At 41.9% G+C, this 17,578-nt stretch overlaps 1 protein-coding gene across 1 annotated transcript in view; it reads right to left on the bottom strand.

Moving 5' to 3' along the window:
* Window positions 1-2,579: 2,579 nt before the first annotated feature.
* Window positions 2,580-17,578, bottom strand: part of hecw1b (HECT, C2 and WW domain containing E3 ubiquitin protein ligase 1b) — a 33,405-nt gene continuing 18,406 nt past the window's right edge. The window contains exons 7-28 of the mRNA XM_058418134.1: window positions 15,365-15,507; window positions 14,509-14,609; window positions 13,044-14,402; window positions 12,638-12,739; window positions 12,259-12,409; window positions 11,540-11,652; window positions 11,068-11,189; window positions 10,547-10,732; window positions 10,251-10,385; window positions 9,115-9,220; window positions 8,519-8,615; window positions 8,343-8,426; window positions 8,005-8,111; window positions 7,811-7,925; window positions 7,031-7,144; window positions 6,680-6,832; window positions 6,396-6,494; window positions 6,142-6,271; window positions 5,048-5,194; window positions 4,824-4,938; window positions 4,532-4,730; window positions 2,580-4,001 (exon numbers count right to left, since the gene is read on the bottom strand). Of these exons, the coding sequence (XP_058274117.1) occupies window positions 3,890-4,001; window positions 4,532-4,730; window positions 4,824-4,938; window positions 5,048-5,194; window positions 6,142-6,271; window positions 6,396-6,494; window positions 6,680-6,832; window positions 7,031-7,144; window positions 7,811-7,925; window positions 8,005-8,111; window positions 8,343-8,426; window positions 8,519-8,615; window positions 9,115-9,220; window positions 10,251-10,385; window positions 10,547-10,732; window positions 11,068-11,189; window positions 11,540-11,652; window positions 12,259-12,409; window positions 12,638-12,739; window positions 13,044-14,402; window positions 14,509-14,609; window positions 15,365-15,507 (3,990 nt within the window). The 3' untranslated portion in view covers window positions 2,580-3,889. The remainder of the gene's footprint in view (window positions 4,002-4,531; window positions 4,731-4,823; window positions 4,939-5,047; window positions 5,195-6,141; window positions 6,272-6,395; window positions 6,495-6,679; window positions 6,833-7,030; window positions 7,145-7,810; window positions 7,926-8,004; window positions 8,112-8,342; window positions 8,427-8,518; window positions 8,616-9,114; window positions 9,221-10,250; window positions 10,386-10,546; window positions 10,733-11,067; window positions 11,190-11,539; window positions 11,653-12,258; window positions 12,410-12,637; window positions 12,740-13,043; window positions 14,403-14,508; window positions 14,610-15,364; window positions 15,508-17,578) is intronic.

Raw genomic sequence — 17,578 nt, 5'->3', positions numbered from 1 at the left:
CTCTGTGCAGGCCGGTCAAGTTCCTCCACACCAAACTCACTCATCCATGTCTTTATGGACCTTGCTTTGGTCACTGGTGTGCAGTCATGTTGGAACAGGAAGGGGTCATCCCCAAACTGTTCCCACAAAGAGCATGAAATTGTCCAAAATGTCTTGGTTTGAAGCTGAAGCATTAAGAGTTCCTTTCACTGGAATTAAGGAGCCTCATCTTGTATTTATTGACCATCTTTTTTTCTGGTAATTTGAGACATTTTGAAATTCAAGTATATATATTTTGTTTATTTGAAATGACCTTTTGTCCCTGGACAGAAGAACATGGGCAAATACTTTGACTAAAAATAATTAAAAAAAAATTTTTAATGACTATTTAAATAAATTATCAATATAAAACGTATATTATTATTAATAACAATAACAACAACAACAACAATAATAATAATAATAATAATAATAATAACAACAACAAAAGAACAATCAGCAGGCAGTTGCTTACAAAGTGATTGTTTTTTTATTGACATTCTTGAACAGTGCTATGCTTTATTTTTGTCCAGAGCTCAGCCTGACAAAGAAGCCTGGAGCCTTACAGAATACAAAACCAGCTGAGAGACGAAGACCTGATGAACACACACAGTGCAACGCAGTGAGCCGCTCGTGCAGGACAAGTGTGTGTGTGTGTGTGTGTGTGTTTACATTTATGTTTACGTTTATGAAGACGACGCAGGAGCCAGAACTTTCTCACACCTCCAGCAGCTGAAGCCTTGGAGCAGAGGTGCTGTAAGGCAGTTTTTGATCGATCCGTATGAGACGAACTCATCATCCCACACGACTGTACATCCGGGACGTTGGGAAATTAAAGAGAAGCCCTCGACGACTGACAGGAAATTGCATTCTTGTTAGGTTAACTGAAAAGTGCATAGCATATGACGCATTTCTACAACCAAAGTTGAAGCAGAGAGAGAGAGAGAGAGAGAGAGAGAGAGAGAGAGAGAGAGAGATTGATAAATTGATTTAAAAAAAGCCTCTTAATCCCTAATACATACATTGCATTTCAAAATTGATCTCTATACTGTACGTTACACATACTGTATAGACAATAATATACACATTTGATTTACAGTACATCCAAATTGTACAACGTTCCATTCGACACATGAAATACAAAAGCACTGATATAGCCGGAATATACAGTAATAATAATAGTAATAATAATAATTATTATTAAAAAAATGAATTATGATTTTTTTTTTCTTTTAAATCAGTGCTGCAGCATTTTTCATTTGCATTTCATACTACTTGTGTAACAGAGTCGGAATACTTCAATTTACAAATACAAAGATCGCCCCAAATCCACTAGCTGTACACTGGATTTGCAAGCTGTCATTATTAATATCTTTCCCTCTTTCAATTTACATACGGTACATGAAGCGCGACGAGGTTAAAAAGCCGAAATACACCGTCCAGGCATAACATTATGACCACCTGCCTCATATTGGTGTTGGTCCCACTTTTGCTGGCAAAACAGCCCTGACCCGTCCTGCACTGTGTATTCTGACCCCTTTCTATCAGAACCAGCATTAACTTCTTCAGCAATTTGAGCAACAGTAGCTCGTCTGTTGGATCGGATCACACTCCCCACGTGCATCAATGAGACTTGGCCATCCATGACCCTGTCACCGGTTCACCACTGTTCCTTCCTTGGACCACTTTTAGATAGCTACTGACCACTGCAGACTGGGAACACCCCACAAGAGCTGCAGTTTTGGAGATGCTCTGATCCAGTGGTCTAGCCATCACAATTCGGCCCTTTCGTCAAACTCAAAGCTCAAATCCTTACGCTTGTCCATTTTTCCTGCTTCTAACATCAACTTTGAGGACAAAATGTTCACTTGCTGCCTAATATATCCCACCCACTAACAGGGGCCATGATGAGGAGATCATCAGTCTTATTCACTTCACCTGGCACTGGTCATAATGTTACGCCTAATCAGTGTACAGACGCCATAAACATCACGTGACCAAACCAGAATCACCGGACCATCACTGGACGATCCCCCGCCTTACATTTCTATAAAGCTAAAATACACAAATATCTCTTGACAAAAAAGTGTTACAGCATCGTACCATTACAGCCGTTTAGGGGAGTTTCATAATATTACACAGAATAAACGGTAATGAAGTGAACTGTTTCACTGAAAACTTGTCCTTTCGGGGTGATGTAGAAAAAAATATAAAAAATGAAATTTTTTACAAATGAAATTAAAAAAAAAAAAATTCTAAAGCTTATTTAAAGACGCCCAATTCCACAAATTGTTTGTATTTTCCTTTTGTGTAAAAAAAATACTCCAGCGTTGCGTTTTCCAATCTAATTTACTATCTACATTTGTCGGTGTTGTGAAAAAAAAAGAAAAGAAAGAAATCCAGTTCATAATTCAGTAAATATTAAGAAAAAAAGGCAAAAAGAAAAGAAGCCAAAAATGTTATAAGGTTAATTTTACTTTTCTGTTGAGAGCATGTGCTGATAAACCATGAATATATTTATAAAAAAAATAAAAATAAAATAAAATAAATATATATATATATATATATATATATAAATCAGATTAATGCACCTTGGTTGAATAAATACGTTAATAAATAAAAAGAAGTCAAGGGGAGATGTTAATAACTTTTATTTACAAGGGGATCTGGCATTTGTAAAATAATAAAAAATAAAATAAAATAAAAAAACATAAAATTAAAATGACTGAAAGTGTTTGCTTCCTCTTATACCACAGCCAATTGCATACGTTTAATCATTTGTAGTTTATATACTTAGTTAGTATCACTTACATTATAATATCTATAATTGTCTCCTCCCCAGACTCTTATTTTAAATTAAATAAGACAACACCTGACTTCCATCCTAAAGAATTTTCCCATTTCTCTCTTGTAAAGCACCGACGCTGGAGACTCCTTCCTTATACGGTAAACAAACATCTCCTTATAGAACGACTGTTCGCATTTTTTGGATAAATAACAACACATCTTTTGAAAAAACCAAACCCTTTTGTTTATTATTAACCTTATATTATTGTAGTGTGTCCATCATACAGGTCCCTGCGAAGGAGCTGTTATAATATATTTAAATTATTGTTAATATCTCAACAGCTTCCCTTCCGACCAATCAGAATAAAGAGAATTCGACAGCGCTGTTGGTTGAACAGGAAACACGGCGTGTCCGTGCGGGTTTTCTTTCTATTTTGTTCAAAATATTATAAAAAGGACACAATTACTATACGGGTTCATGATCCTGTTACCATGGCAACCCTCCTCATGCAGTTGATAAAGACTCGATTTAAAAATAAAAACACTGGAGTTTTCCTTTCAATCTGAAGCCTGCACAGCTTCTCCGGCTCCTGATGTCATTGCCTGTGCTGCTTCTGATATTCAGATATTCGTGCTCATCTCTGTAATGACGCCTTTTTTTGGAAGGAAGTGTTTCACGTGCTGTGACCGAGCCGACGCGAGCGACACTGCGGTGCGAGCAGTCAGTCGTGTGTGTGAGTGTGTGTGCGCATGCATCCCGACTGGACACTGCAGCCTCGTTGGAGTCGTGGTGCTGCAGCAGAGGTCGAGGCCCTGAGAGTTAAGGCTTAGGCTTAAGCCTGTTGTGTCATATTGCATACACGGCTTGCATGGTGCACACGACGCTGCCCCAGAGACGGTATGTCACGTGTGTGCACAGGTGAGTGGTGCATGCGACGGCGTCTTCGGTGTAGAAGCAATATATATATATATATATAAATAAATATATACAGATCGCTATTTGTTTCTATTGACTAAAAACGGAGCCACGAATATAGTAGTGTACTGGACGTGTAGCGCAGACGAGCGGCGCGGAATCTTCACGTCACTCAAGGCCGAAAGTGCTGGTCTCCTCTACAGCGATGAGGAGCTTCTCGTAGAGCATTGTGTAGGACGGGTACGGAGGAAGATCAAGGCGATTAAAGCAGGTGTGAGCCCTGAAACAAACCAAACATCATTTCAGCTCTATGTATTAATACAGAGAGAGAGAGAGAGATGTGATTAGACTGGGTTTGGTAAATCGATCAAGAAATAGAATGAAAATCTGAGCAACTTTGCACATTTGACTAGTCTTTAGATGCCTCCTAAATCCCTCCTAAATTCTATCCAGATGTGTAGTACAAATAGTGTGAGTACTGCATTCACACTGATTACAACACATAAAAGTGCACTTCAACTAGCCTAATAATGACTTATTTTACTGAGAAAACAAATACGTGGAATGTTGGACACTTCAAGCACTAAAAACTCGCAGATTGGCTTATGGAAAAGAAAAGGGGCAGGGCTACCAGGACACTCCGGATGACACTCTAGACGTATATTCTAGTGTACATTCTAGACAGTATTTAACTGGACGATAACAGCTAGAGAATTATCCATCTAAAATAAGAAAATCTCCATCCTGATCATAACATTACGAATCACCGAGCTCTGAAACAACCTAAAAACATTATTATTTGAAGCGTACCTGGGCAGAGAGGTAATTTTCCCCCACTTCTCGATGCAGAAGCGGCGCAGGCCGTTGCTTCCACGCAGAGCCGTAAAGCCCTCGTACGGCACGCTGGACGTTCCTGTAACAAACTGCAGCAACCGCAACCTCTGCTCATTGTTAAAGCGCTCCACTGCTCCCCAGAACCACCGGATCACGATGTGCCCGTCATGGTAGCCTAAAAAAATGTAGACAATAAATATCAATTAATATTAACAGCCAGATTTCACTGGCTAATGAGTTATGTTTAAAGAGAGGCACGTGTCCTCACCGCCTCTGTATTCTGTGTTGGTCCTCCAGTCGTTGAGGTCAATCTCAGCTGTTCCAGCGATGACCAGCTCCAGCTCTCTAGCGTCAAACACCGACACCAGTCGAGAATCCACCACCTGCACACAGAGATACCAAAGCTGACATCGAGGCTGGTGATACCTGATTAAAGTTAATGTACTGATATGGAGACCACAAAATAAAAAAAATCCGGCAGTGTGTGTTTACCTCATAAAAGCCCCGGACCAGAGCTTGGGTTTGCTGGACCACTCCTCTCTCCACTCTCCACTTCACCATGCGCTCTATGTACTCTTTCTTGTTCTTCTCCGTCACCTGAAGGTTGGCTCCTCCTGATTTCAGCTCCCTCTCTGTTACCTGACAACCAGCACAAAGCCCAGTGAGCCAAACAATTCTGAAAAAATGTATTTCTAACAACTTCCCCTTTCAAACAAATTTCAAGTTCAATTTTATTTGTCACATACACAATCGTGTACAGTACGACATGTAGTGAACTGTAGGGACATGACTGTCCTATAGTGGAAAAAAAAATGTAAAACCAGAATATAAAATATAAGAAATAATTAAAATAAAAATCTAAAACTAAAATATAAAATTTTAGAAATAATTTAAATAAAAATGTAAAACTAGAATATAAAATATGAGAAATTATTTAAATAAAAATGTAAAACTAGAATATAAAATATAAGAAATATTTAAATAAAAATGTAAAACTAGAACATAAAATATAAGAAATACAATTTAAATAAAAATCTAAACTAGAATATAAAATATAAGATGTAAATTAAAGAGAAATTATTTAAATAAAAATGTAAAACTAGAATATAAAATATAAAAAGTAAATTAAATGAAAATGTAAAACTAGAAAATAAATTCTAAGAAATTGATTTAAATAAAAATGTAAAACTAGAACATAAAATATAAGAAATACAATTTAAATAAAAATATAAAAGTAGAATATAAAATATAAGAAATAATTTAAATAAGAATGTAAAACTAGAATATAAAACATAAGAAATACAATTTAAATAAAAATGTAAAACTAGAACATAAAATATAAGAAGTAAATTAAATAAAAAATTTAAAACTAAAAAATTAATTTTAAGAAATTATTTAAATAAAAATGTAAAACTAGAATATAAAATAAAAGAAATACAATTCAAATAAAAATGCAAAAACTAGAATATAAAATATAAGAAATAATTTAAATAATAATGCAAAACTAGAATATAAAATATAAGAAATACAATTTAAATAAAAATGTAAAACTAGAATATATAATTGCTTTTTTTCCCCCCACACACCTGGCCAAACACCTCCTCATTGACGGTGAAGTTGAGATCAAGGACGTCTGTGATGTCATTATCCTTCATCCACTGTAAGCTCTGGTGGAACTCTTCATCCAGGTACTCCAGATCGCTCAGGTCAGTGGCTCTGAACAGAACCAGTACATGAATACAGTGAGTACAGAGAAAGGCTGAGAGTTTTATAAACTCCTCCATGCCTTATGGAGAATAATAGCTTTGACTCACATACGGTTAGGAACTTGTGCACTTACAGTCTGAGCAGAGCTTTATAAAAGGGCCGGGTGAAGAAAGCGTCCAGCAGGTACTGATGAATCAACGCTAGGCCTAAAATCCGGCCACTGAAACGAAACCTAAACACAAACATGGGCCTCAAATGTTTTAAAAACCATAAGAAAGCCACAGAAGAACGTATGTCCATTTTGGAGATTTGAATTATGCCAGAAACAGCTAAATCAAGTGAAATCTAGATACGATATGCAAGCAGGTCACTATTTCTCAAGTTCACGTCAATCATCGAGCGTTCAGAAGGTCTCACCATTCCAAATGATTCTCTACGAAGGCTGACATGGGGCTGATCTGGACTGTGTATGTGTCGTTGGCGGAGTACTCGAACAGGCCGTAATACGGGTTAAACAGTTCCTGAGAGAGCAGGAAGAAAAACTCCCGAGAAGGCCCACTGTAATCCAGACTGGACAAAAAACAAAACAAAACAAAGAAAGAGTTAAGATTGGGAAAATAATACTGCCAATTTATCTATAGCTGCTTTAATGTATTCAGCATTCTATGTAGCTTTAAAATCAGTTCAAATCACAGTTAAAGCTGCAGTATGTAACTTCTTGCAAGTTCTGTTTCATCATATAATCAATACCAATGATGAAGGACATACCCTTCTTCTCCGACAAACGTGATATAGAGTTTATTCCTTTGGAGCTCTTTGCGTGAGTAGGCCATGACCTGGTTAAAAGTGCCTTCTAATAGATGATCTCGCCGTACTATTAGTCTGTAACATACACACACAACCCCATCAGTGAACATATGGCTTCAAGGTAATATATCAATATCAGCTGTATTATATATACCCCAATCAGACATAACATTATGACTACTGAGAGGTGACGTGAATAAGACTGATGATCTCCTCATCATGGCACCTGTTAGTGGGTGGGATATATTAGGCAGCAAGTCAACATTTTGTCCTCAATGTTGATGTGTTAGAAGCAGGAAAAATGGGCAAGAGTAAGGATTTGAGCGAGTTTGACCAAAAGGGACAAATTGTGATGGCGGATAGACGACTGGATCATCTCCAAAACTGCAGCTCTTGTGGGGTGTTCCCGGTCTGCAGTGGTCAGTATCTATAAAAAGTGGTCCAAGGAAGGAACAGTGGTGAACCCGGCGAGAGGGTCATGGATGGCTAAGGTTCAGCAAAGGCTGGCCCATGTGATCCGATCCTACAGACGAGCTACTATTGCCCAAATTGCTGAAGAAGTTAATGCTGGTTCTGATAGAAAGGTGTCAGAATACACAGCGCAGGACGGGTCAGGGCTGTTTTGGCAGCAAAAGGGGGACCAACACAATATAAGGCAGGTGGTCATAATGTTATGCCTGATCAGTGTATATTATAATGTATCTGCAATCCTATTTTGTTGTGTGGTTGTTTGAGACTCACTTGATTTTTCCTGGCCCTTGTCCATACCCCTTGGCTTCCAGTTTCCTGTAGAAGTTACGAAGTTTGGCCTCAAAGTCTCTGCGATACGGAGCTGGAGCACGAGCTCTCTGGGTTCCTGTGAAGCCACAAAACGTGGAAAGATTAGCAAGTCTCGGGAGTTTTCGATATAAATTGATAGATTGTCTTGAGCTCACCTGGAGAATTTTGCGGAGAGGAACCCGGGGAGCAGCGAGGAGAGAAGGCGAAGCCGGAGTGAAACGTGGTGAGAGGAACGTAGGACATGATGTCCTCCTCGAACAAACTGAGCACAAATACACAACTGTTAAACCAGTCTCAACAACTGATGCTGTGATTTTATAAAGGTGTGGGTTTACATATGTGACAAGTCGGTGTTTAATAAGGGATTTTGATGAATACGTCTTTCATAAGAGGATTTACGTGTATTATTTTAAATCTCTGTATCATCTGCAACGTGGCCAATTTTTTATACGATGCGATTTTTGTGCATGCAAATTGGCGTGTGTAAGCTCACCTTAACAGCATGACGAAGTCGGCATCGCAGGACAGCTTTTCTAGTCTGGGTGTGCCTTCTGTACGGATATGGTGTACCTTTTCTCTGAAAATACGACACACACACACACATTGAGCAAGATTTTCCTACAGTTCTGCAGCACAGTTCTGATCAGAAGGTCAGAGGTCAGGTCGTACTTCAGCGAGTGGTTCCTGGCCAGACTCGGCTGCCTCTCTTGGAGCACCTCAAAGATGTTGGGTTGCCGTAGAAATGCCACAATCTTATCATTGTAGGCTGTTGGAGACACAAAAAGGGTTTCATTAGACACAATTATTCTAATATCTGATCAGTGAATAGAGGCGATATTTGAATATTTACATAATATATACTTATTCTAGACTGAAACTGTCAGATGATGTTGAATTGGCATGTCATTTTGCTTCTTTGTAAAAAAAATTAATTAAATTAAATAAATTAGTAAATAAATAAACAACTAACCAAACAAACAAATAATAATAATAATAATATAATAAAGTAATATTTTAATAAAGTAAACTTCTAAAAATAAATGTAAAGTAGTCTAAAAATAAATGTATTTATTTATTTATTTATTTATTTAATAAAACACATTAATTTTAAATTAAATATATTTTATATATATTTTACCATATATATATATTTTAATTAAATATTTTGCAAATATTTAACATATTTTGTTTTGTCAGGATCCCATTCTGAGCAGTCTTTCTGAAGCACCTTGTAATTAAAACCTGCTCCTTATTAGTCCACTCACCCAGGGGCACCGGCTCCTGCTGGCTTTGGTTTCGGATGGCGGCTACCAAACTGTTACTGGGTCTCGCTATCAGAGACACTCCACGAGTGCGGGACACATCGGATGCCTGTCAAGGAACAAATAAACCTGAGTATTAAAAGTGTTAAAAGAATACATTTTCTTCTGTTTAACTAATAAAAAAAGATGCAGACTGGAATTTCATCATTCATTCATTGTCTATACCTGCTTATTCCTAGGACTCCTAGGGTCACGGGGGTCTGCTGGAGCCTATCCCAGCGCACATAGGGCGAAAGGCAGGGGTACACCCTGGACAGGTCGCCAGTCCATCGCAGGGCCACACATAGACAAACAACCACACACACTCCTATGGGCAATTTAGAATTACCAATCAACCTAATGTACATGTCTTTGGACTGTGGGAGGAAACCGGAGTACCCGGAGTAAACCCACGCAGGCACGGGGAGAACATGCAAACTCCCCACAGAAAGGCCCCAGCCTGTTCGACCCCGGGATTCGGACCCAGGACCTTCTTGCTGTGAGGCAACAGTGCTAACCACTAAGCCACCGTGCTGCCCCAGACTGGAATTTATTTAAATAAAAAATGTCAAGCTTGTCATGTGACCAAGAAAATTCCAATAAATTCCAAAAAAGACTTTCCCCATGTCTCCGAATCTGTTAAAATGTACCGTTACACAGCACTGACACTGGAGACTCCTTCCACAACACGTTAAATAAACGCCACTTTTCTGTCTTAAATACTGGAACGTTTTCAATGCATTTCTTATGTCCCTGTGCATTAGTTGCTGCTATAGAAACGATAAGAAGAAGAATCCTTTATTATCACCACACATACATTACAGCAAAGTGGAATTCTTTCTTTGCATATCCCAGTTGAGAAAGTTGGGGTCCGAGGGCAGGGGCAGCTACACCCCTGCCAAAAGATTTGGGACGCCCCTCCAAATCATTGAATTCAGGTTTGTTTTTTCAGGTGTTAGACCTAATCTAATCAATATTCCTGACCATTAACCCCTTGACTACTTGACCATATTGAAGTTCATTAACTACTGCTGTAAATAAATATAAATTAGTGGAACCTGACTGCCATGCATTTGAGTTGCTCACACACACACACCTACCTCTCCTGCACTGTAGCTGCGCAGTCTCTGCAGATGTTGCCGGTGTGTGAGGTGGTTGGGCAGTCTGCCGTTCTGCAGAGGGATTCTGGGGTCGATGAAGGTTGTAGCACGACTGTTGTGATCCACAAAGAATGACTGAGTAAAGCAAAGAGAGAGAGAGAGAGAGAGGCTGTAAAGGTCAGCACTGTTCAAAGCTGCTGAAATCCCATTGTATTTTTGTCCTTCACATCACATCAGCCGGATTTGATCTGGGTCAAGTTGCAGATTTTATTGCAGTTTATTCAGTTTGTTGCTACCTTTCCCTGAGGGTCAGTTTTAATCTCCCAGCCCCGGGGCAGCTCCATGTGTGCATCGGCGAATCGGTTCAGGAAGGACACGAGATCTCGGTTGTGCTGGTATCGCTCAAAGTTGCGCGCGTCTCTCCTGATCTTCAGGATCATATGCTTCAGACACGAGCTGTTTGTGAACATGCGATACGCACCCTATCAGAGACAGAGAGCGAGAGCAAGAGGTATATGTTCAATCACACAGAGAAAATACAATGGATTAAAACAATGTTATCACAAACAAGAACAACAAAATAATTCACTTCTTTCTAAATAAATTCATTTCATTCTGCAGCATGACCGGAGAGTAATTTCATTGTCCTTACAGGGTTCAGATGTATTTGATTTCACTTAAACACCTGAAGTCAGCTTCTGCCTGTCAGCTTACATCTGCACAATAACTCTGTGTGTGTGTGTGTGTGTGTGTGAGAGAGACAGAGAGAGAGAGAGAGAGAGAGAGAGAGAAAGAAAGAGAGAGAGAGAGAGCTCACATAGTTGGCGTGGAGCACTGTGAAGAACTCCGGATGTGTGATGAACTTGACGGCCGGACACTGAAGCAGCAAGGTGATCTTCTGACAGTGATTTGGAGAGCAGTGCGAGTCTCGCCTCGACTCTGAGAGACAGAAACAGGAGCAGAGAGGAAAGAGAAAAGTTAAGACCAATTACAGTAATATGGTTATGATTTCTTTCCCATCTACCCCATGTGCTTCTTTGGTCAACATCAAGAATGAGGCTACCCACAACACATCTCCACACCCCTGTGTCTGGGTCTTAAGTTGTCTTTGCATTACTATACAGTGAAATTCTTTCTTCGTATATCCTAACCTTGGGGGTTGGGGTCAGAGTGCAGGGTCAGCCATGAGGCAGCGCCCCAGGAGCAGGGTGGGTTGGGGGCCTTGCTTAAGGGCCCATTACCGGCAGCTTTGTGATGCTGAAAAAGTTGTGCGTTTTTTAAGCTCTCACCACTTGTCTGAGGCGGCGAGTCGGTCTCTGTGCTGCTAGTCCTCTCCACTCGAGGGCTCCCTCCTTCCTCCTCCCTCCTTTCTGTTGCCATGGTCCTCTGGATGGTCTGATATCTGAAACAGAAAAGTTTTGTATCGTATCTTTACCCCACTACATGTCATGATATTTCTGTCCACCAGGTGGTGCAAGAGTGCCTGTTTTTCAAGTCCAGTGCACGTGTATATTTTCAGCAGGACGTAACAGAGATGCGAGGAGAGGAGAGAAAGAACGCAGCACTCTCGCTGCATGAGTCTGAATCAGGCAAGAGACGGCCCACGCCGCTTTCACTTCCCCTCTGTAGGTCAGTCCACACATCCGCAAAACTGGATGATGCACTTTATACCGGATGATTCATCATCTACAAATGGACCACTTTCGATAGAGGTCCACAAAAACAGCTGTAGCTTTCTAAATGTTTAGCCAAAAATAAAATGTACAAAGTGTGTTCGAATGGCAAAATAGCTTTATATGTGCTTTATATAACAAAACCGAGAACAGAAACTTACTTAACGTTTAATGTAAGCATAAATGGTTAAAAAGTCAGATGTGTTGTTCCTTAATGAATAAAAACTGTAAACGCTGGCAAATTGAATCTGCAATATCTTTGATTATTGTCCTAAAACAGCAGAAATCAAGTGTGTTATTCCTCACACTGTGAAGACACACACACACACACACACCTCCTGTTGAGCTGCTCCATTTGCTGGATGGATCCAGACCTCCGCAAGCCATCGGGCGTCGCTGCTGCTGTGGGTCTTTGCCACGTTGTGGTGCGGTTAATGTGATCCACGTAGAACACACGTCCATGACTGTCGATACGTGCCTCCCAGTCTACACACACACACATATGCATCAGATAGAGTAAGAGGTATGAACACAGATAAGCAAGCTGAGTGAGTTACAAAAGTGATACTGAGATAATCCTCACAGCTTGACTCAAAACACTGGCTATGTGTAAAACAGAGATAAACTGAAATCTGATAAGCTGTGTGTGCCAGAGTTATTGACTATTCCGTTAGTGTGTCGCAGTGAGTGGATCGTCCAGAAGGGGGCGCTCACTTGGAGGAAGGGGCTCGTCGATGGTGGGGTAATGGTGGGGGTCTGGTCTCAGAGCAGGGAGCTGGCTCACTGGAGGGTGACTACATGGAAGAGGACATTCTCCTACACACACACATTAACATAGCCAACGTTACTGTCAAATAAACAATCAGATTTGAGAATTCAGCAACGTTGTGGGATATACAACAGATTTAAACCGCAGACAAAACATCTGATGTCTGGAGCCGTGTCTTCACAACAGCGTTTACATCAGTAACACGGTGATCAAAATTCAGCTGGTTATTAAAATTTTAGCGACATTCCTACTGGGAGGTTTTGGTTCTTATGTACAACTTGTGTTTATAAAGAATGAATGATCAGAGCATTAAATAAATATTTGGGGAATGTCAGAATAGCTCATACTCACTCCTGTTGCTGGGCCCAGCTCCTGGGGACTCTCCGTTACCCATAATGCCTTGTGGACTTTGCACATGGGTGTCAGGCACTTCCTCCCACCTGTTTCCGTCCCTGGTTCGATTCCGGACCCCCTGACAAGGCTCCACCTCTAAATCCAAGATGCCGTTCAGCCCGTCCATGTCGTCATCGTCTTCCTGTGAGGAGAAGACGCTGCTCTTGGTGCATCGTGCACTGTCCAAGGATGCTGCACGCATTGCACCTGCCCCCCGGGCCACCATGTGACTACAGCACGGCACTGGGCTAAGGTCAGTCTCACCCTCGCTCTCTCCTGGCGACCTTTGGCCTCTGACCTGACCCTCAGACCCCAGCGCTTGGCCCTCTCCATCTAATATCTGCACAAGTTCGGAGAGGCGCTGGTGCGAGCGGCTGCGAGGAAGGGAGCGACGTGGGCCATTGGGAGTCAGCGGCTCCGGTGCGGCACCTTCTTCGTCTTGTTCTTCTTCTTCCTCTTCTTCTTCTTCTGCTTTAGAGCTTTCTGACTGGTTAGATGGAAGGCTGTGGAGAAGATGGTGGAGACGGATGTAGTGTGACCGCGGCGTCTCGGGTTCCTCGCACGTCGAGGCAATTACAGTCTCCAGCTCACACACAGGCAGCGAGCATGGCCGATTTTTCCGCTTGGCTGCACCCCGCATCCGGAGTGAGCAACCTTCCTCTTCTTCCTGATCCTCATCCTCGTCTTGAGCATAATCCTCAGGGGAGACATGTTGAGTTTCAGATCCTCCCGTTGCATTCTCCATTTCTGCCGCCTCTTCAGCAGGGGCTGCTATTGTTCCTTCTGTAATTTCTGTATCAGCTGGTTCCACATGATTCGTCTCTTGACAATATTCTTCTCCCTCTACTCCTGTGTCATCTTGCTCCATCTGCTCGGTAGCTGCCACTTCTTGTCCACTCTCTCCATCCTGTTCAAACACCTCAACCTCCACCTGACTTCCTCCATCTTGCTCAGGCTCCAGAGCCTCCACCTGATTTCCTCCATCTTGCTCAGCTGCCACGGTCTCCACCTCTTGCTCACTGCTCTCCCCAGGTGCAGAGTCCGCTTCCTGGACAGTCTCCTCCGCTTCCTGGATCTCTGTCCTTCCCTCACCAGCCTCTAAGGCCTCTACATCCATGGGAACTTCTACTGAGGCCATGTCTCCGTCCAAAGGCAGGTCAGTAGCAACCATATCCAGACTCATGGTGTCCTCGGCTTGGACCGGAGCAGGATGTTCTCCTGCCTCTCTTACCCCTGGCAGGTGCTGCTCAGGTTCCTCTGGTTCCTCGGGCACTGTGGTGCACTCAAGATCTGTGCTGAGGGACATGTCTTCATCATCTAGAGGATGAAAAGAGCAGCAATAAAAAGAAATCAGCTCAGAGTAGCAGAAATCCAGACATGCCTATTGCCTGTAATTGCAATGAAGAAGTCAATTACAACAAACCTGGATGAATGGAGGAAGTTATCTCAAACCGAAACTGTAAGTGACCGCTCACATGCTCCGTTGGCAACCTTCGACCCAAAGTGTAGCTGACCACTCGGTCACTGTAGACGGACAATAAAGGAGATATTCTTCATGACGGTGTTGAGGTCAGAAACGATAAAGTCCAGTTAATAAGTGGTTCTACAACTCCATCACATACATCAGTCTGAGTAAAACATAGTTGACTTTAACCATAATATAATAAGGAAAAATTTACTGGCGGCCAAAAATAATGCAGCAGCAAGCAGCCACACATAAGCCATCTAAAGTTTGGGCTACATCTGGATGGCAGCATCTGGATGGTATTGCCTTACCACCTCATAGCTCCAGGATAACTTGTTTGATCCTGAGCTCGAGTTAATACAGTACCTGTGTAGATATACGCATGTTCTCCTCATGTGGGGTTCTTCCACATAGTTTTCTCCATATTTCTAAGGACATGCCAGTAGTGGACGCAAGAATGTGCCCTGCAATGGCATCCCATTCTTTCTCAAGACCCTAACCAGCGAGTGGTTACTGAAGAATAACAAACGAACAAATGAATGAACTGCATTTGGAACCTGAGCCGAAAATGGCCTTGGCAACGAACCAAGCATTTCATTTTGGGATAGCCAATTCTAAGTTCTTGTCAATACCAAACCTGATGATCTGGCAGCCAGGTTCAGATGAGTTCATTACTGTCAATCCATGAATTTGAGCAGACAAGATGAAAATGGTATGATGCTGAAACCAGGTCTAGAATTATGCACATCAGACCACATTATACTGTGTGATGGCCAAAACACAGATTACGCTAGCATGCTTCTTAGCAACTTACCCAATCGCATGCTTCTCCAGTAATCTCTGCACCGGCATGGAAAGCTTGCCCAGGAAGCGCTTTATGATGGGTCTGCTCTTGGCAAATTTATCCTTTACCTCAATCTCTAGCACGTCCGTGGGTAAAGACACAAAATTAAACCTCTGTTGTTTAAAAGAGATAGAGAGAAAGAGAGAGAGAGAGAGAGAGAGAGAGAGACTAGTGATGAAATCCGGACCAATTTAACGCTAATCACATTAACATCTCTCACAGTGTGACGGAAACACTCTAATGTGTTTTCTCTCAACGTATATACGTGTCAGAATTAATGACACTCTTAAGGAACATAAATAATTACAAATTGGGGAAGAAATATCAAGCTGCACAAATTGTAAAATCCCATTTTCACAAATATTTCAACACCATGGCTGCAAAAATGTTCGACAAAAAGTTTTACAGGTCTACAGTTAACTTCATCAGCTTGGTCTGGAGCTGGATGTAACTCACTAAAATGTTTCCAGCCCTGAAATCAGCTCTACCCTCTTTCAGAACCGAGCTGCTTAACTCTGGTCCTTTTCCCTTAAAAGCAACTTATAAGGAATTAACTGTTTCAGTTAAGGTTTTTTGGGTCAGCTTTGGGCAGGTGAAAGCTAATTTGCTTCACAGCCAGTAGAGGGCACCAAACATTGCACATGGCCCCTTTAAGTTTAATGAGGAGAAAAACATAAAATTGCTTTAACCACGATGCCACGTTTTAGTGCAGATGAGCCTCTCGCGGTTATCCGCTCCCTCTCAGCGTGGCGTCTTGACGTGGAATATGCTGAAAGATCAAAAAGCGGCTCTGATCGCCGAAAGCCTGCCATCGGCAGAGGCGCTTAGCATTTTTTTTATGGTTTGCTCCATTTGTGACAGACGATGCTCTGGCATCTGGCCAACTCCTCTCTTTCAGCAGGAGGGTGGATTTCTAGGAGAGATGTGACAACGACACGGGGAGGAGGGACACGAGCAAGAAGGGGAAATCAGCGAAACAGAACAAATGTGCGACGTGCTCCTAATAGGAAGAGCAGAAATAAGAGCTCTGGGGGGGAAGAGAGTGGGAGAAATAGAAAGCATAAAAAGAACGAGGGGGGAAAATCCATTATTAAAAACAGAGCAAATACAACATGAGGAGTGCCTTTTGCTTTTGTGTCTCTGTAGTGTGTGAAGAAAAGCCTGCGCTATTCATAACAAACCTTCACTGTTTGTGTGTCCGTGGGCAAGGTCCTATCTAATCCCTAGCTGCTATGGTTGTGATGCATCTGCACAGGAAGCAGTGGGTCTGTGGGAATGGCACAGATTGTGAAACAGGAGATGAGAGAAGAGAGGAGAGAGAGAGCGCTTTTAACCCTCGCACAGCATCTCCAGCACCACGCTTATGCTTGTCCGGGTATGAGTTACAAGCTTTCCAATTGATTTATTCACAAATCCCCTGGACATACATACAGACGCAACGTATGAGTTAATTTCATCATTAAAACCCAGTGACTGAGATGTGACAGTAAGTGATATTGCTTTACACCAGCTGTGTCGATGTTGGTGTCAGTTCCTTTATCCTTACATCCCTTTTCCTCTCTGAGGGACGAGATTAGATGCACAAAAAGGAAGAAGGAAATGACAAAGCACAACTGCAGCCCATATGCACTTAGGCAAAGGCTAGAAATTGGTTAAGACCAGAGCTCTGGCGTAAAATCTGTCTATCTGTGTCACTAAGAACGGGGACTACACTACCCAGGATGCCTCTGTCGTCCCTTGGGAGTCTTTATAGCGGAGGCGCCATGTTAGTGCCTCATCAAGCCTGCAGCCTTCTGCTTTCTGATCTATGCTTGACCTCTTAACCAGCATTTAACATCATCATCATCATTATTCATGCACGGACACAATGTAGATCTTGTGTGTGCATGTGTTTGTTGTGTTTAACTGTGAGGGTCGGGGTTGGGGGAGGCACAGCTGGAGAGACCATGAGCAGGAGGGAGGTTGAGCCGTGGGTGAGGTCTTACTCTCCAAGGCAAACGGCAATAAACCGCCTCAATCTTTTTCCCTTCAGAGAAAGATGAAAAGGAGATGATTCCCCCTCCTTCGAACCCCCATCTCACTCCTCTCTACCCATCTTCCCTATTTTCCACGTCGACCTACTTTACCTCCTCCCCCACAGGGCCAGCTCTCACAGGGCACCGGGTGCTTCAATCGCTCCACTCG

The sequence above is a fragment of the Hemibagrus wyckioides genome, linkage group LG20 (genome assembly GCF_019097595.1).
Source record: "Hemibagrus wyckioides isolate EC202008001 linkage group LG20, SWU_Hwy_1.0, whole genome shotgun sequence".
NCBI lineage: Eukaryota > Metazoa > Chordata > Actinopteri > Siluriformes > Bagridae > Hemibagrus > Hemibagrus wyckioides.
Note: the sequence above shows the minus strand (reverse complement) of the source record. Positions and strands in the feature narration are given on the sequence as shown.